This window comes from Kogia breviceps, chromosome 2 (genome assembly GCF_026419965.1).
Source record: "Kogia breviceps isolate mKogBre1 chromosome 2, mKogBre1 haplotype 1, whole genome shotgun sequence".
Lineage (NCBI taxonomy): Eukaryota > Metazoa > Chordata > Mammalia > Artiodactyla > Physeteridae > Kogia > Kogia breviceps.
Genome location: NC_081311.1, coordinates 57,822,564 through 57,846,652, shown reverse-complemented (window position 1 = coordinate 57,846,652; position 24,089 = coordinate 57,822,564). Strand labels below are relative to the sequence as shown.

The window sequence follows — 24,089 nt, the reverse complement described above, 5'->3', positions numbered from 1 at the left end:
CAGCATGCATCTCCTAAAATAAGAACCTTTTCTTACAATATAACAAAAATGCTACGAAAATTAAGAAGAATTCAAAACCATTACCGAATACAGTCAATGGTTAAATTTCCTCAGTGTTTCCAATGGTATCTCTAAGAACTCCTTCTGTGTTAATCTAATATCCAATCCAGGTTTGCGTTTGGTTATTAAGTCTTTTTTTTTTTAAATATAGTGCAGTGCTTCTTGCAGCAGTCCCCAGTCTTTTTGGCACCAGGGACCGGTTTTGTGGAAGACAGTTTCTCCACAGATGGGGCGGGGGGTGGGGTGGGGGGGATGGTTCGGGCGGTGATGCGAGCTATGGTGGGAAGCAGCAAGTGAAGCTCCGCACTCTTGCCCACCGCTCACCTCCTGCTGTGTGGCCCATTCCTAACAGGCCACAGACCTGTACTGGTCTGCAGCCTTGGGGTTGGGGACCCCTGCTCGAGGGTAAACTCCCAGTTCAGCAGCGTCAAGTTCACTAGGAAACTTGTCGGAAATGAAAATACTGGAGCCCCATCCAGACTAAATGAGAAACGAGAAACTGTGGGGGCAGCCCCAGCAATCTGTGTTGCAGCAAGCACTCCAGCTGGTTCTGAGGAAGGTGATTCTGAAACTCAAGAATCAATGATCTAGAACATACCTCCCACACTTCCTGGTTTTCATGATATTTAGTTTTTTTAAAAGCCTTGGTCAGTTTCATTGTAGAATGTCCTGCATTCCAGATTTTTCTGACTGCACCCCCATAATTTGGTTCGGGTTTAACATTTTGGCAAGTATAGGTGATGTTGGAAATGTTTCATTATGTTGAGAGGCACATGATATTAATGATCTCTTTTGTAGTAAATGCTAAGATTGATCATTAGTTAACATGGTTATCTCCATATTGATGTCACATAAAGGTGTATGTTCCCCTTTATAATTAATAAGTAACCTAAACAGTGGTGATCTGAGGCTGCGTGAATATTTTCTTCCTCAAAAAAACTTTTACCCAGTAGCTGTAGCATCCATTGATAATACTTCCTGAATTACTACATTGGAGTATTGTAATTTTTCTAATTTTGTCATTCTTTCTATATTAAATAGCTTATGTTCTTTAAATAAGAGCTTGCTCTCATCTGTTGTACTTACTTGTTTATGTGTTTAAGTATCATTCTTGATTTAAATTCTTTTTAATTCAATGTGGCAAGTTAATTACTGTCATTACTCTCTTTGATATTCAAATAGCGCCAAACTGGGCCAGAGACATCCCCTTCAAGCCACTGACTGTGTTCTTTCCCTGCTTTCTGGAACAAGATGCTCTGGGCTCACTTGTACATTTCCTGCCCACAACCCGAATTAGCCATTTCTTCAAGAAACCCTGATCATTTTGGTTGGAAAATATTTTCTGGAAACCAGTATCCAGGTGCTAGATGTCCTACACAAATGTGGGTACACACATATTTATACATGTATAATATTTAATTATGATTTCTTATAGATCCCTCCAATTTAAATTCTTAGAGTCACCTTCTTCATCTTTGTCTTTTTGTCTTCATCCTCTTCTCCTCCTCCTCCTCCTCCCCCCTCCTCCTCCTCCTCCCCCCTCCTCCTCTTCCTCCTTCCACCTTCAAAGCCAGTGGTGTTGCGTATCTCTGATCATTCTTCCAGTTACCTCTCCCTTTCTGACCACAGCCTTTCAAGTTTCTCCCTTTTAAGGACTCATGTGATTAGATTGCACCCACCCAGAAAGAACAGAACGTCTGCATCCTGGGTCTGTATCCATAATCACCTCTGCAAAGTCCCTTTTGCCCTGTAAGGTATCATATTCACAGGTTCTGGGGATTAGCATGTGGACATCTTGGGGACCATTATGCTCTCTACTACATCTTCTCTCATTCTTCGTTTGGTTTCCCTTCTCTCACAGTTAAAACTCTTGACTTCCATCCATTCCAATATATTTTCACATTTCCTCTCTCCTACAATATATACAAAATAATTTGAGAATTGTAACAACAATACCACTAACAACAATAAGCCTGCTAAGTAAAGCTCAAGACTTCTCTGCAGTTTTTGGTAGTGGTGGTGGTGTTCTCAGGATACATCTCACTCAGGTGTGTAGTTGAAGTACAGTGTTCCAAAATTAATTTCTTTTTCTGTGTCATTATATTATCAATTTGGTATATGGTTAGGTTCATTTTTCTATTTGTATCCAGTTTTAGGATTTGTTTTTTCCGTCCTTTTTAAAAAATTTTGTTGTTTAATATGCAAAATATATGAATATAAAGAGAGGTATATCCAGAGAAGTCCCATCCCAATACCCTCCCCCCTACTTTTACCCATCCACCACATATATCATTCTTAGTAGTCTATGGCTTACGCATTACCCTTTCTGTGTTTCTTTTTGCAAAACACATAGGAACATTTTTGTTTATTTTTTAATCTTATTTTACCTCTTTGTTACTCAAAAGTAACTAAGTTTATGCACATTTTTTGCTCCTTACATTTTCATTTAGACGAATATTCTGCATTTGTATCTATACCTATATCTCTCCAGCAGTATATCTCCATCAAATGTTCATGGAAATCTTGAAAGAGGTAATTATTGGTTTTTTTTTGTCGTTTGTTTGTGGGTTTGTTTTTTTTTTTTTTTTTGGTACACGGGCCTCTCTCTGTTGTGGCCTCTCCCGTTGCGGAGCACGGGCTCCGGACGCGCAGGCTCAGCGGCCACAGCTCACGGGCCCAGCCGCTGCGGCATGTGGGATCTTCCCGGACCGGGGCACGAACCTGTGTCCCCTGCATCGGCAGGCAGACTCTCAACCACTGCGCCACCAGGGAAGCCCAATTATTGTTTTTAAATATACCTTCTGTATCGTTTAACTTGTAACAAATATTATATTTGTGACTTAACGTGACTAAAAAGAGAAGTACAGAGAAAATACCCCTTTTTTAACGCCCCTGCTCACTCACCTCATCACATCTTTTTGTTCTTGTTGTTTGTGTAACATTTCGTAGATAAAATTATTATGGCAAATTTTATTGGAATTATCTTTATCCGACAAGTTATGTCCTTTCTGACCTGTTAGTTGCTCAAATGTAGAAAGAATCTCTCCTTTTCTTCTTTATTTTGGGTTTCACTGATTGTGCCTGGCACATAGGGCTTTCCCACTTACCTCTGTTGCCTGAAATTCCATTAGAGATTTATTCAGTTGGCCTATTTTTTCATGTGTCTATTTTTGTACGTAAAATATTTTATCTGAAGTGATGAAGCTGTATTTCATTGTCAACTGTTACCATCCTAATATGAACTAGTCGATCAGAGAACTAGTTGTTTCTTAGAAATGGTGTAAAAAAAGATGTGGACAGGATTCTAAGAGAGGACAGTTATATTTTGATTCTGGAATTAAAACCCCAAGAAAGGCAAGAGGGTGTATGGGGATCATGAATATGCTAGGAGGGAAGGAGACAAACCAGGGAAACAAAGAGACGGGCATGTAAAAAAGGTCTGTATTGCTGTGTCAACTTTGTGAGCTATGCATAGCATAGAAAACCTGCTTAGATGAAAATAGGCATTATATTCATTGGGACAGAAGTAGCCATTAGAGAGCGTTTTCTCCAGATGCTAAGAAACTGAGGCCCAGAAATTGACACGTTGTGCAGGACAGTTAGTACAACCCAGGAACTAGAACCTGACCTTTGGACTCCACCATACTTCCCAGAGGTGATATGCCCTTTCTTGTGCTTCTAAAGGGGTACTTGAGGAATCAGAGACCCCCACTGCCCTGAGGATGGCCTGAGCCATCTCTCCTCTTTGAGCCCATCGAAGTTGGGCTGCTGATCTCAGGACTGAAATATACCATGTCTCCATCTTTCCTGAACTCCTTCAGTCAAGTCAGCTGTATTTGTGGAGGTGCATTGTTCAGCCTCAGAGCATTGTTTCACTTTAAAATCAATAAAGAAAAGTGATCCAGTAAGAGGCACAGACTGAGTGCCCTCTGTATGAAGAGGTTTATCCTCTGCCACATTTCTGTTGAAATCCTAAGAAATGTGAAGAGGCTGGAGCAAAATGAAAACAGACTAAAAATTATGTCAGAGACCAAAGTGCAGTAAGGTGACTGCACCTTTGGCAGGTAATCAAGAATTGGGTGACTTCGAGTTCTGACTTGGCATAATGGTGTCAACGTTTTCACACCAACACACACACCATGTGCACACACACCATGTGCACACACAACACACTTCTTTAGGAGATACACACACACCAAAAGGACCCACACGACATGTATAACACAATTCACAGCAAGACACACAGGGCACACATACAGCAGTACATATACAAGTACCATGTGCCCACATGTAACTCTCATGCACACGAAACACACACTTGTGCATACACACACGTGAATTGGTTCTTGACTGGTTACTCTAAAGATGTAAACCTTCCATCTGCCAATTTATCCACACATTTTTATTTTGATGAAAAAAAAGTAGCAGTAAAGGGGAGAAAATCTCTTCATCAGAAAATTCAGTGGAAAAAAATTCCCAAGACATTGTCATGTACTTCTGGTTATTTTTGGCGGTTAAGAGAATTATTTGAAAACAAAGAAGCCTTTCACAAAGCCTCTAAAATACAAAAGATTTAATAACATTTACATCTGTGTATCAGCCATGTCTGTAACGCGAGTCATGAATAACACATAAACCAGAGCACGGAAAGAACAGAAGTGCTCACACATCATTTAAAATCTGACCCACCCCATCGTCATTGGAATCAAATACACAGCAGGAGCAGTTCCAGTTGACACACACACAATATAGTCATTGAAAATGAAAACATATTAATTATGTTCCTTAAGGTTAGGAGAGAAATGGCAGGATCCACTAACCTGTTCAACTTCTCTGTTGAAATTCTGTACCAAAAAGTACATCATGAATTGCTTCCTTACTTTTTAAGAAATTACAGAATGAGCATTTGTGTTTATTTGTCTTGTTTATTGTTCATTTGAAATCTGCACTTGGGGCTCTGTCCTGCCTCCTTGCTGAGCTGAAAATGGGGGGAAGTTGGCTTAAGATCCTGTTACAAGTGAGTAACTTGCAAGAAAGGAATTCGTTGTTGAGCAATGGTATTTTAAAACAACAATACCTGCATAACTCCAGGTGGTATATGTGGAAACCCACGCTGCTAGGGGAATAGCTGTCAGTTACCAAAACCTAGAGCTTGTGTAGCAACATGTTTGAAACACAGGGAAATCCTCTCTTATCCTGATTCGGCTACCGCTCCAAGGCCCAAATTTGGAATTCTACCTTTCTAGATCAGTTCACCTGGCTCACGTGAATTTCCAGGCATCTCCTACGTTTTTCTGTAAGCTGCAAGATCCTCAAACTCTGCCAGAGGGAAGCCTCTGGTGCCGTGATGGAGAAGGACTAGTGGAGGGACATGATTTTTGTTGGGTGTTCACATTTGGTATTTGTTTATACTTATTCTGTGAGTGTTGTCGTCTTTTACTTCCGGGAGGCAAGAGAATATTCAAATGATGTTAATCTTGAATCGGCACTTTTGTTTGCTGGCTTTTTTTTTTTTTAATTGAAGTATAGTTGATTTACAATGTTATGTTAATTACTGCTATACAGCAAAGTGATTCAGTTATATATATATATATACACACACACACATATGTACACACACACATTCTTTTTTATATATTCTTTTCCATTATGGTTTATCATAGGCTATTGAATATAGTTCCCCGTGCTATACAGTAGGACTTTGTTGTTTATGCGTTCTATTATATATTGTTTGCTGGCTTTTGCTTTGATGTTTGTTTAATGAACCTTTCCTCCTCTGGTTGTTTCCCCTTCTATCTCTAGGCCACCTTCTGTTGGTGCCAGACCATCTCATGTGGGTCCTGAACAGCTTAAAATGAGCTCTGTAAATGTCAGGGAACCCCTTCCTCTTCTACTTTGTATCTCATTTCAGTGTGAAATTTCAAACATCTCACAGTCGTCGCTGCAGCAAAAGGTTAATAGTCATCTCTCTTTTATGTACTATAAATGCTCAATTCCTAAGGACAGTGTTTCAGGGCAAGTTGAGTGTAATTGCTAAATAATATAGTCATTCTCATTTTAAAGGAGTAATACTTCCATTGTTCCCGATGCTTCTGCCTGGGTTTGTGTACGTGTGTGTGTATAGGCAAGTGTGGGTGAGACCTCCTCTGGAGGGAAGAAGCCACAGCCATCCCACAGGAGTTTGCACATTTAAGCATTTGGATTTTAAATGTTGTGCCACATCCTGAGCCTCTTAGGCGCTGCAGATTATGTGTAATAGATGACCTGCATTTACAGAGATGTGTGCTATACAGATGTAAATGTTATTATAGCTTTTATATTTTATGTTCTTGTTGAAAGATCATTTTGTCTTTGAATAATATGGCCGTTCAGTTTTTTGGAGGGGAGGGGTTGTCTTTAAAAGAGGATATGAAATGGATATTGCACATCATATATTTCTTAAAAGTAATTTGGAATTTTAGGGTCTGGGGTTGGGGCTGATTGATACACTGCCACGATGAGATATAACCCCTGGAAAATAACAGCACCAGCACATGCCTGCATCTGTCCAATCTCATAATTCACTTTCACATTGGATTATGGATGTCTGCGTTCAGTGAGTCTATCTTCCCTTTAGGTATTATTTCAGCCCTTTGAGATAATAAGGAAAGTTTAATTGCGTTGTTAATTGATTTTTTGCACAACATTATTACCTTGATTGATTGCAGAGTTGATGAAAATGTTAGACACAGGCAGCGTGGAGTATCAGCCCAGGAAGGAGTGGGAGCCTTGTGGAGAATAGATAACCTTGATGTTAAGAGCTATATCCTTCAGATATGTCTTCCCTTGACATATTGATGGCCCTTGAAAAGGGAAAAGCTGATTGTATGCAGAATGCAATCATTAAACCCACTTCAGCTCGCTGTTGATTAATTTGTTTTTTCCTGAAGGATCTAGTTATAGGGAAGGCCTCTCTTGTACCAACAGAAACCATTTCTAGGCTCCAGCCTGTACTTAACCCTCTGGGTGCAGAAGAATAGTGAGGCTGGCAGGAAGATGGTCTCAGGGTGTTTAGAAGGAGGACTTGACTCTCACAGACGTCCTCACCCTCGGCAACACGTTCTTTCCCCCACCAGAGCGCTTATTTTCCCCCAAATACCAATTCTTTCAAAATTCCAAGGCCAGGCAGCCTTTTATTGAGACCTGGAGTAGGACAAAATGGAATCTTCAGATGCCCAGGAAGGTTTATTAACCAGGCTTCCAGTGGTTTCTGGAGAAGACACGGTACTCAGGAGTTTTGTTGTACATTAGGTAAAACCTTGCATAAACTTGCTCCCATGATTGGTGGACTTGGTTCCTATCAGTGTGTGTGTGTGTGTGTGTGTGTGTGTATGTGTGTGTGTGTGTGTGTAGGGGGGATTTGTATGTACAAGGATAAGAAGGGATTTCTGGAAGCCCTTCATTATATTTTCAGTTACTCTTCTCCCCAGCCCTATGTAACTCTTACCAAGAAACATTTATTGAAAGTTGTCATGGTAACTACAATCCAGAGCCATCCTCATGGTACCAAGAATCAGGTTGATTGATCAGCTGCATGACTGATTGATCCATTGGACTCCTTCCCTCTTTCTCTCTCCCAAGCCCACACCACTTCATCCATAGCTGCCCAATCCTGGACAGAGACTGAGAGGGCAGGCCTTATGGGGAAAGGAAATTGGCTTGGCCATCTGCAGATGGATGGAAGCTCATATATGTGCAGTGAGTCTAGACAGCCCCTACCTTCTAGGGAGAAGGATGGAGACCCCCTTCCCCTCTCCCGACCCCCACTTCTACACTTCTAACTCATGCAGCATTCTGACTTCTTTTGCCCTCTTCTTCCCTGTGTGGCTGTCCCCAGTACTCATTTAAACCAAATTTTAATTGTATAGCTTTGTTGGAGGCCTACCAAGAATTACATCATCTTCCTGGGGTCCTGAGCCCCACAGGAGAGGTCACCTGGGCTTCGGGGCAGAAGAGAGACAGCTCACGAATCTCCTAGAGCCACATTGTAGCCTACAGATGGAATTCACACTATGGTCCAAAGCACAGTTACTCCTCTGTCGGCCACCCCCGCCTCCATTCAGAGTCTTTCTTTTGCTGAACTAACGACTGGCGCTCGGGGAGTCTAATATCCGCGGAGTCTGGGCCCTCAATTACCGTAATGGCTTATAATGAGATTTTGGCCAAGTAGCAGGTAGCAGGTTATTACTTCCTGCTCAGCATGGGCAATGTCTACGATGTTAATTTGTGTGGCCGAATGTGGCTCAGAGCTGGGCATCAAACTGTCAGAGCCAGATGTATTCTATTAGGTGGGAGGCTCACATGGGCCCATGGGCATTTTTTTTTTTTTTTTCAATATGGAGGCACGTTAACTCACCGCAGGGTGAATCCTGACAAACTCAAGCCAGCCAAATAAAAGGGGTAATATTCCAAGCCATCAAAGTAGCATGTTCCAGAGACAGATAACACCTGGTACCACCCACTGTCAGCCATGTCTCTCTGACCCAGGCCATTCCATTGATAGGCAAAAAGTATACCCCTCTTAATATTGCCAGAGAGACTCTGGTGCCTTCATTAAGTTTTAATGAGCCTGACCCTAATGAAGACCCTTATAATATGCTCTTCTATTGTTTACTTTGTCTTTATTTTGGCAAGAAAAAAAATATATACAAGAGGTTCATATTGCTTGTATAAACTGCTTTCTGCTATTAATTCTTACTTAACCTATAGTTTCTTTCTTTGGTGTTAGTATATATATATATATATATATATATATATATATATATATGCTTTTTGTCCAAAGCAGGTTAGAGGTTGGGGAGTTGAAGATCAGGAAGTAATGAAAAATATTTTGGCATTTTGCAGAGAGAATTGCTACTGCCCAAGAATTATGCTGTGCTCCCTGCAATGACATACTTTTAGTTATTTTTTTGTAATGCAGACTTCTTTCTGTTAGATCATATATCAGCAGATTCTCTTCATTTTCCTTTTGGAGAAAGCAATTTAAAGTGTCCTGGAATTAGGAAAGATTATAGTAATATCAGTACAGGAAAAGTTTGTTTGGAGTCTAATGAAGGGCAGATGAAGGCCTAAGAAGGAAGGTCTTGTCCTCAATTCTTGCAGAGTTTGAATTATGACAAACCCAGTTGTTATTGGATCTGCTTAATTTTATTTGAGAGGTTCTTTTTTGCAGCTTGAAGAATGAAAAAAAGAAAAAAAGCAACTTGTCTTTATTTTCAATGACTCTCTTGAGAAATTTTAGCCTGAAGAACCAGACAGAACTGTGGATGTTTTCTCCCCTTTTGATGTGAGCTTTCTAATAGGAACAGACCTGAAACCCAAAAGCAAATTTCTGCTTGAGAGCAAAGCCAAAATTCCCATTCAAACTCTGCAGGAGGACCCCCGCTGCTCACATTTGTTCATATAAGATTCTGTCATTTTAGAGGGAGGCTAAAGACTTTCTGGGAAATCTTTTCTGCAAGTTTTTTTTCTTAGACTTCATAAATTATGGTTTGTAGGTTCAGTTCCAATCTACTTATCCAAAAAACTCTTTTCTTCTGTTAATGTAATCTGCACATCACTTAAATTTAAACTTTCATGTTTTTTGTTTTATATTAAAGAGCTGGAGCAATCTGTTATTATTATTATTATTTTAGGTATGGTTTGTTTTCAGGCTGCTGTTAGGAAGACAGTAAAACCTCCATTTACTAAAACTCCATACACTAGGAATCTCACTCAGTCAACCAGATTTTTATCTCTGAATTTGAGTGGTGTTGATTCTACAAGAAGAAAAACTGATGTCAAGAGTTTTACTTTTTAAAAAGGGAAGAGGAGGCCCTTTTAGGTTGTCCTAGAACATTGTTTCTTAAAGTGTGGCACCCTAATCTGCAGCATCACTACCACCTGGGAACCAGCAAAAATGCAAATTCTTGGCCCCAACTCAGACCCCCTAAACCAGAGACTTTGGGGTGGGGCTCAGCAACCTCTGTTTTAACAAGCCTTCCAGGTGACCCCGGTGCAGGTGAAAGTTGGAAAATCGCTGTCGTGGGGACAAGCCATGCAATTCCTCCACCTGTCAATGTCTAGGAATGTGTAGCAAACTCTGAGTTTCAGAAGAAATATTCCAAAATCCTTTAATCTCTTCTACAATAACAAGAAATCTATTGAGTATCTCATGAAGCATAGGTGAAAAGCCGTCACTTCTGCCCTTGGGGAACTCCTATAAAAAAGTGGTCTTAAGACCTTGAGAAATGTTCAATGAGCAGTCTTCCCACCCTAGTGAAACCTCTGAACTGTATCATCCTCACTATAAATCCTCAAAGAAATCCTCATGGAGTGGCAGGGACATATATACACTACCAAATGTAAAATAGCTAGCTAGTGGGAAGCAGCTGCATAGCACAGGGAGATCAGCTCGGTGCTTTGTGACCACCTAGAGGGGTGGGATAGGGAGGGTGGGAGGGAGGCGCAAGAGTGAAGGGATATGGGGATATATGTATACGTATACCTATAGCTGATTGACTTTGTTATACAGCAGAAACTAACACAACAATGTAAAGCAATTATACTTCAATAAAGATGTTTAAAAAAAAGAAAGAAATCCTCATGGGTGGTCACCATGAGATACCTAGTAAAACAGTAAAATTGAATTTGGTTTTGTATAGTGTTTCATGTGTGAGAGAAAACTCAGAAAAGGTTTCTGCTGAACCACGAATTAATGAGATAATTTAATTAATTAACTGGAACCCAACATTTCCCTACTGGCTAGTCAATCTCATGACTGTTATATTAGGGAAGTCTACAGGAAGAAAGTGTGAGAGCCATTTTAGATTTGCTTCACTGACCACTTGAGAGGGTTCTCGGCTGACACGGAGTCACACCTGGACTCCACTTTCCTCTAATCCAGTAGATCCAATTTTTGTTTACTCCCTTCTCTGATGGAGTCCACTCATTTATTTGAATTCTACAAATTCTCATTTAAAATGCCATTCCCTAGAATGTCATACCTTTATTGCTGTTTCAAAAATAATATGTTTGAAATCCCTGGAAACCCATGAAAACCTTTTTTCTCCTGAAGGGAGGTGGTCAGTTGTTGTTCTAGGCGTGGAAATAATCACTAGCCCATGGGCCAGAGACCAGTGATAGGGACCACATGATGATCAAACAGAAGCTGGAGTTATGATTTTATTTTTATTTGGGTAGTTTCTACCTCTCTTTTCTTTCTTTTTTTCTTAATTTTTATTGGAGTATAGTTGATTTACAATGCTGTGTTAGTTTCAGGTGTACAACAAAGTGAATCAGTTATACACCTACATATATCTATTCTTTTTCAGATTCTTTTCCCATATGGGTTATTACAGAACATTGAGTAGAGTTCCCTGTACGATTCAGTAGGTCCTTGTTAGTTATATATTTTATATAGAGTGATGTGTGTGTGGTAATCCCAAGCTCCAAATTTATCTACCTCTCTTCTGATTAACCTGGGCATATACTCAGAGAGGGCCAACAGCTGTTGGTAGGAGGGCAGCCAGGATTTGCGTGGGTAGAGTACATACGCTTTTTGTATGTTTTATTCATCCAGGTTTTATTTAATTCTTAGGTTTTCAATTTTTTCACTATCAAATGATGATTAGTAACTCCATGCCCTTGAGAGGCATATTTCCTTTTGGACTTGCCTGATAAAAATCTTTTTCTAAGAAAGGTGGGAAGCTATCTCTGTTTAATCTTTGCATGCTTCTTTACATTTATGCAGGTGATATGCAAATTTCCCCAACTCCTGAGCCTAGAAGATTAATTAGAGCAATTGATAGTAAAGAAAATTAGTCCCTGAAATCGAGATCAGAGGCATCCAAAAAGTGGGGGGGGGGCGGGGGGGCGTCTGGGAGCGCCATTCCCAGAAAGCCTTCAGCACAGATTGAGCAATCATGACACATTGATCATTGCAGAACCTATAACTGGTGACTGAAAGCACAGTGTGACTTTAATGGCCCTCTCTGAATCGTTGCCATCTTTATTTATTTATTTTTTTAAAAGCAGCTGTTTTTCCTAAATTCATGCTGCCCTCTAGTGGCCATGCTCCCAACCTCACTTGAAAGGTGGCAAAGATGAATGTGGAGATAATGGTGGGAATGGTAGTGGTGGTGAAAGGGGAAAATTGTTTTCTTTTTTCTCTCCTGTCTGAAAAATTTCTGAGTTCCTTGGTCAAAAACTAAGAAGTAAAGATGAAGCTGTACCACTTGACCACTGTCCATTTTGACTGACAGCCCGGTGTGTGGGACGTCCATCTTTGAGCAGCCCTGTGAGGGAACTTCATGAATCTGAACTCATTTGCATCCCATCTTGGTGTGCACTTTGGAATCCAGCCCATCTGAGATCTATTAAACCCCACTTAGAATAGGGAGGTGGGAGAGGGGGGACACACTCACACCACATGGCTTTGAAAATTCGTTTCCCCCGTTGGAAAAGTAGGTAGGAGTCAAGTGTTAAGTCAGGTTGTGGATCTTTGACATTCTCCTGTCCTAAGGGCAATGCCCTATAATTCAGAGGGGTTTGAACTAGAAAGGTAGCATCGCTGGGACTTCCCTCATGGTCCCAGTGGTTAGGACTCCATGCTTCCACTGCAGGGTGCACAGTTCGATCCCTGGCCGGGGAACAAAGATCCCACAAGCAAGTAAGAAAGGTAGCATTGTAGTTGTTATGTGTCTGGTCAGGTACTGTGACTTTGGGGAAGCCACTTAGAACCTCCTCTTCCTCCTTAACGAAAATGAAGATCTTTAAATTCTGTCCCAGGGAGAATTCTTCAATACATTTAAAGAAATACTTTCAAAGAAAATTTTCCTGTTCTGTGTTCAAGCTTACTAGGAAGTACACCAAAATAATAAAGTGTCATAGGAGTGTAAAAGTAAATCATTGTTTAGGAAGTCAGAGTGAAAACTGTTCTGGCTTCCTTATTAACTGGCACAAAAAAATATAACCTGAGAATAAGACCCCAAATCTGGACTGCTAAGAAGATTTAGTAGTGGTGGGTTGTTGGTTGTTTTTCTTGTTTTCGTTTTGGTTTGGTTTGGTTTTATGGAGGAGGGATGTTGTTGGAGCATGGAAATATTTACTGTGGTGTTTGACTGCTGATATTTACATGTTCCTCCTTGATTCAAATATAGCATGTGTTGAGGTAAGAGCCAATCATATGACTGATGTTCAAAACCAGGGAGCAAGGGAGCCCACCCTCAGACCTGGAATTCTTTCCCATCCGTCTGGCCTACCCAAACGACCCCCAGTACAAAATAATTTTAAAAGCATTGACATCTGAGGAAAAGCACGTTGACTCTGTTTGCTTTCCAGGATTCACATCATGGAAACATCTGCTGCCAGATAACTTTTAAATCTGTCACTTTAATATTTCCTCGATGTGGAGAGGACATTGAATGGCCTGGTCAGGTCTGGGTAGGGCCACAGCATCTGTAACTGGAGCACAGAGACCAGGGACTCACAATGGGACAACAGATCTGGTTATTAGGGATCCGCTCAAAGGTGCAGTTATCTCTCGGACTTGCACCTGATTTCACATTTCTCACTAACAGGTTATGTGAGGGAGAAACTGGTCCTGCATTATTATTATTTTTTTTAATCCTCTCCTCCCTCCTTCCCCTCTTCTAAAATGGCAAGCCTCATTTCACCTGCCCTGGGAGTCCGGAGTGCAATTTCCACAGGCTCTGGCTTGTCACATGACAACTTGTCTTCCGCTCACGTGACCGTTCCTGCAGCCTCCCTGGGCTGGGAGATTGGCTTCTCGGCCTTGCATTCCTCTCACCTTCAGTAGAGATTTTGCCAGTATACTTTCCCCACTGACTGGTTTCCTTCCCCTGCTTTTTTCTTCCTTACAAACACGTGAGTGAGGCTTGACGAGGCCCAGCGTTTTTCTAAGGAGGCCGTATAATCTGTTCTCTCTCAGTGGAAAGTTTAACCTTACGTCGAGCCTCACTGGAGGGGGCCGAACATTGGGGCCCCATGTCCTTTTCTCAAAGGGATACGGTGCCTACATTTGTGTCAGCTTTCTTCCAGGATATCCAAACCTTTGCTTAGGTAGCTCCTACTCTGTTTTTTGAATGGTGCTTGGTAAAAAGCATCGTATCATAACCCCACAATTTATTTCCTCTCCTGCATCCAGAATATTTACATTTGTCCTGCGTACTCTTTGTGCTAAAAATAAATAGAAACCACCTTTTACTTGAATCTATAATAAACTGACAGCAACTAACCCTGCACATCATACAATTTATTATGGATGAAAAAGTGACCAAAGATTTATATCTTGTCAGCGTATTGAAAACCGCACAACTTCACGGGAAGGAATTAGCCTTTGTAGAAATAATGAAAACAAAATAAATTGAAGTGAACTAAAACGACACACAATAAAATGTGTTGTCTAAATTTCAGCAGAGGACTCAAGTCTTCCTGTCACAATTTAGATCTGCAAAATTTTACTCAAGGAAATGTAACTTTGTGAAAATAAATGATTTGAAGAGATTTAGAAGGTAGAACTGGTAAAATTTGATATTCACCAAAAGCTGATGGAGGATTTTCACCCTAATGTAAAAAATCACATGGAAAAGAATTGATCCCTTTGAAAATAAATTCAATAAAAGAGAAATGAAAATGTCCAAAATAGAATATGGTTTAACTTTGAATTTAAAAATTAAGGAATTAAATTTGTGAATTGTAATAGTAACTATTTCTACAGAAGGCAGTAACTAATTTCTAATTAATTTCTAATTAGTTCTGCATAAATAATGCTTTCTGCAAGAAAAAGTACCAGGCTGGTTTATGTGTTATATTCATAAGCCTGAAGCCAAACCATTCTGGGGGTCAAAATGGCAGAATTCAAATGTCCACCATTGCAAAATATCAGGGTCAGCAGAGCAAGGTGAGAATACCCCACCTGGGGTTGTTTTGTACAATAAAGGAGAAGAGCTCAAAAGAGCTAGCTCATTTGTGAGACTAGGCACCCTCCCTTGAGCAGTGTTGTTTGATGTGGTCACTGCAGTACTTAGCAAGGACAGTGTGCCCACCAGTCCACGGAGAAGACAGCAGGTGCCCTTATAGACGTTTTGGGGTTTAGCAAGCATTGCATGACTGTGGCACCACATTCCAAGCTAAGCTGCAGATTATAAGCTGAGACGCTTGCCTGAAATCACGCTCAGCTAGTTTGGGAGGAAGTCCCACTTTCTTTGTCTTCTCTACCCTTCCATGGGTCAGGTGGAGAGCCTTTCCCTGTTTCATTTCCAACCTAAGGCTTCCCAGATGTGTCTGCAGATGAAAGGAAAATATGCCCCTCCCCACCCCCGTGGAGGATGGACTTTGTCCTTCCCCCAAAACTGCTCCTAAGCAACCTCTTCCCTTAAGACCATTTTAAAATCTCTCTTCATTTTGCCTTAGTGTTTAAGTAGCTTACGCTGAAGGAGGATGTTGTCCTAGGAGCCTGTAATTCTGCAGGCTCTGCTAAATCCTGTGCGATGTCCACAGCAGAGCTGATGGTCCATCACACAGGCTGACCTCGGGGTATTGCTCCAGCCACTTCTCAAGGTCATAAAACACGGGTGTTTATTCCTTCCCAGCTCCCAGTTTACTCAGGACCCGCACATAACAAAGTCCGAGGAATGTGCTTCCTGGGGAATGTCCTTTCTCCTGTATGATGTTTACAGCTCTTAAGCCTGGATGATAACGTTCAGTCCACTGCTCTCTTTCCCACCAGACATCGTGATTGCTTTGTTTTTGTGGGAGGAAAGTGTTGAGCATAAAAACAACACCAGTGCTGAGGAAATGAGGCTGTTGCCTTGTTACTTTGCCCTCTTGGGTTTTTTTGTTTGTTTTTTTTTTTTTGATTTTTTTTGTGGTACGTGGGCCTCTCACTATTGTGGCCTCTCCCGTTGCGGAGCACAGGCTCCGGACGCACAGGCTCAGCGGCCATGGCTCACGGGCCCAGCCGCTCCGCGGCATGTGGGATCCTCCCAGACCGGGGCACTAACCCGTGTCCCCTGCATCGGCAGGCGGACTCTCAACCACTGTGCCACCAGGGAAGCCCTGCCCTCTTCTTTAGTAAGGCAAGCATTTAAGCGGTGTATAGTTTTTAAAAATTTCAAATGCCTGTCGTCTTAACAGAGGTTAAAATATGAGTGTTTAACAATTGAAATTCCTTACTTTGTGGATTCTGTTTAAATTGTGATATTTAATGGTATTAATTAACGTATCTATTCAAATATTTATTGAACACCTACCTCCTTGGTACTAAGCACTGTTTCAACCACCGGGTATTAGAAATGGGGGGGGGATTACTGTAGAGGTGACATGTTAATGGTATGTATGGTGTCACATGGAACCTTCCATAATATACAGGAAGACTCTCTGAACACTCTCTCCATCTCTGGGCCCACCCACTTCTTCACAACACTGTCATCACTCTTCAGAGGCCGTGAAGAGGCTAGTTCCTTGCTTTCCTCATACAGGTTGGAGAACAGGAGTTCCATGAGGAGCCCCCTGCCCCTTGCCTGCTTTGTAGCACTAGTTGGAAGGTGCTAGTGATCACAAACAGATTAAAATCTGTTTGTCGTTGCACAGTTACATTTACAAACCTCTGTGATAACAGCATTTAAAACGATTGCCGAAAATAACATTAATAGTGATAATAAAATCGATATTTTACTTTTTCTGTTTTACAAATATGAATTTATTGGTCCAACCCATACTCCATCATCAGATAAGGTTTCGCAAGGTTTTGTATGAGTAAAGATGATTATTCTTTCACAGCTAAAATATGAATGGTAGACCACTTACTCTGATATTTAGTCTTTAGTTCTGTTGAATATGGAGTTAGAAGACTAGAGCTTATGTCAAAGCTAGGGAGATATAGGCTAATTAGTGGTAAGCGGTTCCCAGCTCTGGGTATGAAATACAGGTTACAGGAAAGTTAGTGGAAATTATTTCCTTGGGGATTTTGAGGTCCAGCAGAGCTCCCCTTCTATATCTAATGGGAAAATGGGCTGGATGGGTTTCAAGAGCTGCCTTGGTCCAAATCAAATTTTGATTAACTGACCACTGGCTCTGCCTCCTACATCAGGCAATATGGTACCTGGCATCCTTATCTTCATAAGGGAAACATTCAGAAATGCTAAATCATATATTTCAGAACTAAGGTGGAAATCTGGGATACCTGGCCCCTTGCCCTCATTTTACAAGTGGGGAAACCAGCCCAGTGAGGGAAAGGTATGTGCACATGGTCACTTAACTGTTAGGGGTAGAGCTGGATTTAAATATAGGTCTTTCTCCACCTCCCCTTACTAAATAGATGGTAGGGTGAGGCCATCCAGAAGGTCAGGGAGTCCTGAGGTGTTTGCTGGACTCTGCATGGCTGTGCAAAGACGTCCTTCCCAGGACACTCAGGGTTTTCCTTAATACCGTCCCTGCCACCATGACAGTGGTGCATCCAAGAAAAGAGGCTGATTCCCACCCCCGCAGGCAGCGCCAAGGTCATAACTTAACCTGCATAAGGAGAACACTCATTCCAGTGAGGGGAAACATCTGAAAGAAAAAGGACCTCTTTAAAACAGATTCTTCCCAGTACATTTTTTTCCATAACTATAGTTTTAAGAATTTACGGCAATGGCAGAGCCGGCTACTTAAGAAAAATTAGGGGCCTCATTTGGCAGGAGAGGATTCTCGAGGGGACAGGGCACTGTCATTTTTCCAGGGCCCCCCAAAAGAAAGCCCCCACAGACAGCTACATGTCAGCCTGATGCATGGCAAGCCTGCTTCGTTTATTATGGGCAATGCCAGATATTTTAATTAAAAACACTACATACGCCATTAAATGTGTTGTCCCCCTTCTAGTCCCAAGACGTGTAGAGTTCGGGGAGACACAAACAAGGGAATGCATTGCAGATGTACACAGAAACCACCGCCTACCGAGTCACCACCCGCGGGTTCCCGAATTCCAGCCTCGGATCGCCTCCCCGTCAAAATGTTCTTTGCAAGCAAACTGTTTCCTCTGTAAATTTTCTCAGTTTCTGGCAGTTGCCGTATTGGAAGGAGGAAGGCCAAGGGGAGAGCAGAAGAGAGAAACCCACAGTCACCACGTGCCTTCATTTATGAGCAGCTCCTATGAGTTTACAAATAACCTTCATGATAAGTGAAGTCTTATGGCCACACATGGGACTGGGCGGGGTTTATTTCCTCCCTTGTTAATGTTATTTACTCGTTTATGTATTAAATACAAAAGTCCCATTTGGGGGGGGGTAATCCCTTCTGAGCTGTGAGCTCAGGTAGCCGTCTCAATGGAGGCAACCACTTGGTTAATTTAAGCCGTCGCAGGCGGTTCAAGTTCAAAAGTCTCATCCGATTTTAACTGTCACTAGCCGGACCACCTGTCTCCCCAGGGGGCCAGCAGCTGGATTTCATTGTCGGCTGCCAGGATGTCCCCGCGCCATCCTGGAGGAGCCCGCAGACTGAGTGCCTTCCCTTTCCGGATTTTATTCAACGTGACAGCTCCTCACACGCTGGCGCTCTGACCACCTCAAGTAGCCGGGATATCGGCGGGGGATGAGTGTGGTCCTCCTGCAGAGCCCAAATTTAGATTGACTGAGGTCATTCTCGGGCCTCGTGACCCCAGCGCTCTGACAGAACAGGGCTGCCTGGAACTTGGCCACGGCAGCGAGTTTTCTAATGATGTCTGGGGAGAAACGTTCCGCAGGAGCAGGCGAAGAAGATCCCCAAGTGCTAGGGAGTGATGTCAGCTTTCGTTAGCGGGGCAGACAGCGTTAGAATATCCTTGGCATAATATGGCTTTGGTATCTCTGTCAGCATCTCTGTTTTCTGTCACCACACACAATCCTGGGCCTGTCTCGAGCCCTGACACTGTCTTTTCAGATCAGGTTATTGCCAGCCCAGAGATTTCGTTCTGCTCCCCACCACACAGCCCCTTTGTTTGAAGTCGGCCCTCTTGTCATTAATGCACTTGATGTCTATTTAAATCTGAGGGTGAGCACGGTATCTGTTTTCCCGTCAAGAGATCATTGACAATGTTAATACCTCATGTCCTTGCCTCGTTTTCCAAGCTCTGACACTTTGCCACAGTCTCCTGCATTCATCAAACAGCCCTCTCTCACCAGGGTGTCTATAAACATTCTTGCTTCCAGGCCCAGAGGAACAGGGCAGGCCTTAAAAAGGACTTTTATCAATGCTGACCAGAAAGCAGGGCTGGGGAGTGTGGCTCAGTACCTGTCACCCTCCTCCACATTATGGTCCATGTTCAGGAATATCTAGCCTGTTTCTAGAAGGGCACTTGCCGTCCAGGTTGTATCTAGACCAGGCAAGGTCTGCAGTTGAGGTTTACCATGGAGAGAGCGCAGAGAAAAGAATTCAATCCAGAATGTGCTGGAGAGTTTCCTGGAGCAAATGCACCCATTGGTGTGGTATGTGTGTGTGTGGGGGGGGTGTGTGGGTGTGGGTGTGTGGGTGTGTGGGTGTGGGTGTGTGTTCGTGCGTGCGTGTATGTGTGTGTGTCTGCCTTTCCTTCTCTTCTATGTTCTTTATAATATCTGACAGCCCTATCCATTCCTTTTAATAAAAATTCCTGCTGTCCTGGTGCTGTAGAAAGAAATTAACATCCCTCAGCCTCATCCTTCCAGATTCTTGAGGGTTTATTGGAATCAGTTATGTTTAAGGTAGCCCCTTGCAGATTTTCAGAGACCTCTGAGACACTCCCACCAGGCCTGCAAGGGGATGCTGGTCCTGGAATGCAGCCTCAACGGCCATGCCCACAGACCTGTCCTAGCATTGGTGACAATATTAGCACAACTCCCTGTGCTACGTAATTCAGCACAATAAAGGGAACAGCTCAGTGACAACAGCCAAGAGAATAATTTAGGCCCCAAGAAGGGTCTCAGGGAGGTTTCAGCCAAGCTCAATGTTTCCAGGCTCCAGACCAATACCGAAAAGCAGAACTTGGGGATTCGGGGCCAAGGAAAAAGCACAGCCAAAGGGAAAGAGTGGTCCACAGTGAACTTGCTCAGGGGACCATGGCAGGAAATAGAGGTGATGACAACCAGCTCAAGGCCCAGTCTGAGGACATGGAATGATGTCATCCCCTCCCTATTGCCAGCTTGCAGAGATTCTGAGACCCCAGCGATTCTCCACTTTGTCCCAAGCCATCTGAACCAAGGAGCATCTGCCTTGACATTATAAGTTTCTGAGAGTCATTTTTAATCCATGTTTAAGAATACGGTCTACAGTTCTGTCGTGGAGAAACATCTCCTGTACAATGACCCCAGTATTTACCACGTAGGGCTTCTGATTTGAAGAACCTGAATAATTTCAAGTGCTAATTTATCCCAGGTGAATAGTAGATGGTGGTTGCTGGTTTCACACTGTCATCAAAATAATGGGGAAAAAACATGTATATAGATAGATATTTTTACCGACCGATTTGTAGCTCATGAGTTTATGTTTTATGGACACTTCTTTGGGTTGTTTCTTTTTTTTCTGGTTATGCACACTTCAGAGACTCACATACTGTTAGTAATAAGACAATTCCATGAAGCTGAATTTTAAGTTTGTTTTTCTAAAATTAAAAGGAAAAAAACCCTAAGGTGGCAAAAAGCAAATTGTAGTTACAAATATTTTCTTGGAAAAACTGATGTTTACTTAATAATACTGTCAAAATAACTGTGGCAGGTGATTTCTTATAGATATTTAGAATAAGTGTTGAGTTGATTGAAAGGTTTGACCTTATTCTAGGAGCATTGTTTATAGTTAAGTCCTCTTATGATCTCCGTGAATGACAGGAAAGCTGTATATGGAGCCACAAAACTATTTAAAATAAAACTGAAGATGAAAGTCAAGTGCATTCCAACCTCAGAATACAGTTCAGGATTCCCCTGTAAGAAGAAGGATTCCCCTGTAAGAAGAAGCCATTTAATGTTGGAGGCTCTGTTACTTTCTGTGCAGCATTTTGTGAATACCACCATTCTTCCTCAATCATCCATTATGTACTTGATGTCTGCTGGGAATTGGAAGGTTCTCTCTGGAAATTAACAAAATTGATTCATGATAAAGAATTTGAAGAGTCACATTCTGGGAAGATTGTTTTCTATCTTTTGTTTGGGCTGGGCCCATCTTTAAACTCTTAATTTTCCATTTTTAGAAATTCTACCAAGAGAACTTGGAGAGAGAAGAGGGTTTAGCTTTGTTTTGAGAAGTTATTGGCCAAACTAGAAAATTGTCTTAAATGTGGAAAAGAAATCATGCAGGAAAATGTTATTCCTAGAAGCCTGTGCTCTGGTGACATTTTATTTGAATGGCAACTCTGAGGACAAGAAAATAGGGTCCTTCCCTTCTGGGGCTTTATCCATTTGCTGCCACCCGTGGGATCTGTGATTGTGTTGTATTTCTGCCTTGCAGCACCTGTGTTTTCTTGCTATACTGCTTGTGCCACCTGTAATGATGTGTATCTTTTTATTTGCAGGTGTCCTGGGGAAGTGTCGCTATGTTTACTATGGGAAAAACTCAGAGGGCAACAGGTTTATCCGCGATGACCAGCTCTGAAGGCAAGTTCTATATGCCTTAGCCAGTGACATGAGAGTAAAAGAAAAAAGGGGAAGCAAAAATAAAGAAAAAGCTAAACGAAAAGACAATGACCCACATCGCTTTTCTGTGGGAAAGCTATGACTTCAGCTTTTGGTACCTTCTGCTGTCTTTGCCAGTCCTGTCAAGATCATCCTTCTGCCTTAGACTGAGTGGTCACATAGAGATTGACATGATTGCCCTTAAGCAGGTCTCATCCACCACAGTGACAGACAGCGGTGGTGACGCACCAGGGCTGACAGGATGAACACCATGATAGATTGCCTGGCCCGTCCACTGCTCACAGGGGAGCAGAGGTCACACCTGGGGCCTCCCTAAGCATGCTCAGTGGCTTTAGTCAACTGAGAGAGACTGTGTCTTTAGCTTGCTTATTGAGTAGAGATCCTCCTAATACCATCATGCTGTGGGTTTATTTTTAGTGAAAGAGTCACAGTTTAAAGGAAGGCTCTACTCCCTTTTTTCCCTTAAATCTTAACCTCTCGTATTCTTCATGGTCCCCTCCCACCCCACCCCCATCAGCCTTTAGCATCTTTATCACGGGCAATGCATTTCAGTTTGCAGTTTTTCAGAGAACAGAAGAGGTAAGTCCTTAGACACGTTGTATGTTTATGGTGAGCTTTGTGTTCTTACAATTCGTGTATTGGAGTAAATTGCTTTCCCTAAATTCCTGACTACAAAAACATGGACTTTATCATATTTTGTTCACTTATAAATCCACTTCTTGCCCTGAAGACTAGGCAGGGTCAGGCATCTTTCACAACACTGGGTTCTGGTTGTACCAAAGACTCTTATTTATTTATTTTTAACCACACACCCTCCCAGCTATGTCTATGGCCATATGTGTGTTTGGAGCTGGCTTGCTCCTTTGGGTGCTATTTAAAGGGAGTGAGGTGATAAAAGATAGAGTGATAAGGTCAGGAAGTTAAAAAGGAAAGTGAAGACTGCAGAAAACACTCACCAGACCAAACAGTTTTTAATAAAAGGCACAAAACCCTTTGAACTTGGTATATTTCTCAGAATCTCTCAGGAGTGAAATCCACAGCGTGTGAGATGGTCTTTGTGCACCTTTGGCTATATTCCAGCCCTAATGTTACAAGGAAGATAAGTGTGAACATACTGGTTGGATGGCTATAATTCCATTTAATATACTGGTACACCAGTAGAAGATGTTTGAAAAGCTTGTTGCTCTTGACACAATAGCATTTATTTTTGCTTTTATTTGGACCAGGTGTTCATTGTCCTGGGTCTCCCAGTATTTGGTTAGTTTGAGGACAGCAAAACATGAAAGAGAATCCTTCCCAGTTATAGGTACCAAATGACTAGAGAGCTGCTATGGTAAAAATCTTTAGACTCAGAACCCCTGAGACACCCAAGAAGAACCTGCTTTCTCTGTTTTAGTCCGTTTACGTGGCCTCTGGCCTACCTAGTCAACACAGTCCTTGAATGACTTGCGCTGGGGCTGGCAGCGGTCCGTCTTGTAGATTACACAACACTTGGTGGTCAGTTATTGAGACAAATTTAGATGGAAATCCTTAAGACCATTAATTATTAGAGGATATTGAATGTTTGGCTTTATCTCTCAAATCGTTAATAACCAGAGTAGAGTACCTTTGCTCTGTTTGATCTACAAAACAGCATATTGGGATAATGCTTTAAATGAGTTGTATTCAGTCCCACCCTGGTTCTTTGTTTGGAAGCACCAACACATGTTTTGTCCGTGGCATATTATGGGCAGCCAGAGTTCTGTGCAAGGGCAGCTAGACTAGTCCAATGTCACATCCAATCTAGCGGCACATATATCCTTGTCTTTATAAAAGGCTTTAACCCTGCCTCAAACAATAAAAAAGCACTTGTGAACTGACCACAGAATTTTTCCATCTTTATTTTTCTTACTTGTTTACTTTTCTTAATGTCAGAACCATTTGTATCATGCGCAGGAATGTCTCCCTCAATGCGAGCTTTGGAGGCAAAATATATTTTTGGAGTGAGTTATTGACCACATTGTTTCCCACTCTTTGGGTTGTTTATTTCCTTCCAAAATGGTGTAATAACTTTAACTGAGATTAGCTTTAATTATAATTTACGTAATGGCCCTCACGACAGGACATTCATCTTAATGATAGAATTATAGTGAGTTTTGTTTCTCTTAAAAGAGGGATAATGATAATGAACTTGTGTTGGGTTGTTTACAGTTCCACTGTTTGTTAAGCAAGATTTTCTGTGCTTGAGCTAGATTTTGGTCTGACTTGGCAGAGGGAGAAGCAAGCTTATCTTAAATCCCTAGGAATTTCCCAAATGTTGTATTTCAAAGTAGAGAATTAGAAGGTAATAAATTCAATGCAAGCTCAGACATATTTCATACCCCCTTTCACCGCTTG

General features: G+C 41.9%; 1 protein-coding gene across 2 annotated transcripts in view; it reads left to right on the top strand.

The window, feature by feature from the left end:
* Positions 1-23,567, top strand: part of LRMDA (leucine rich melanocyte differentiation associated) — a 1,104,731-nt gene extending 1,081,164 nt beyond the window's left edge. Inside the window, exon 7 of one of the 2 annotated variants that reach the window (XM_059053214.2) lies at positions 21,593-23,567. In XM_059053214.2, the coding sequence (XP_058909197.1) occupies positions 21,593-21,672 (80 nt within the window). In that variant the 3' untranslated portion in view covers positions 21,673-23,567. The remainder of the gene's footprint in view (positions 1-21,592) is intronic. The other variant, XM_067025313.1, reaches the window with a different exon arrangement.
* The last annotated feature ends 522 nt before the right edge of the window (positions 23,568-24,089 follow it).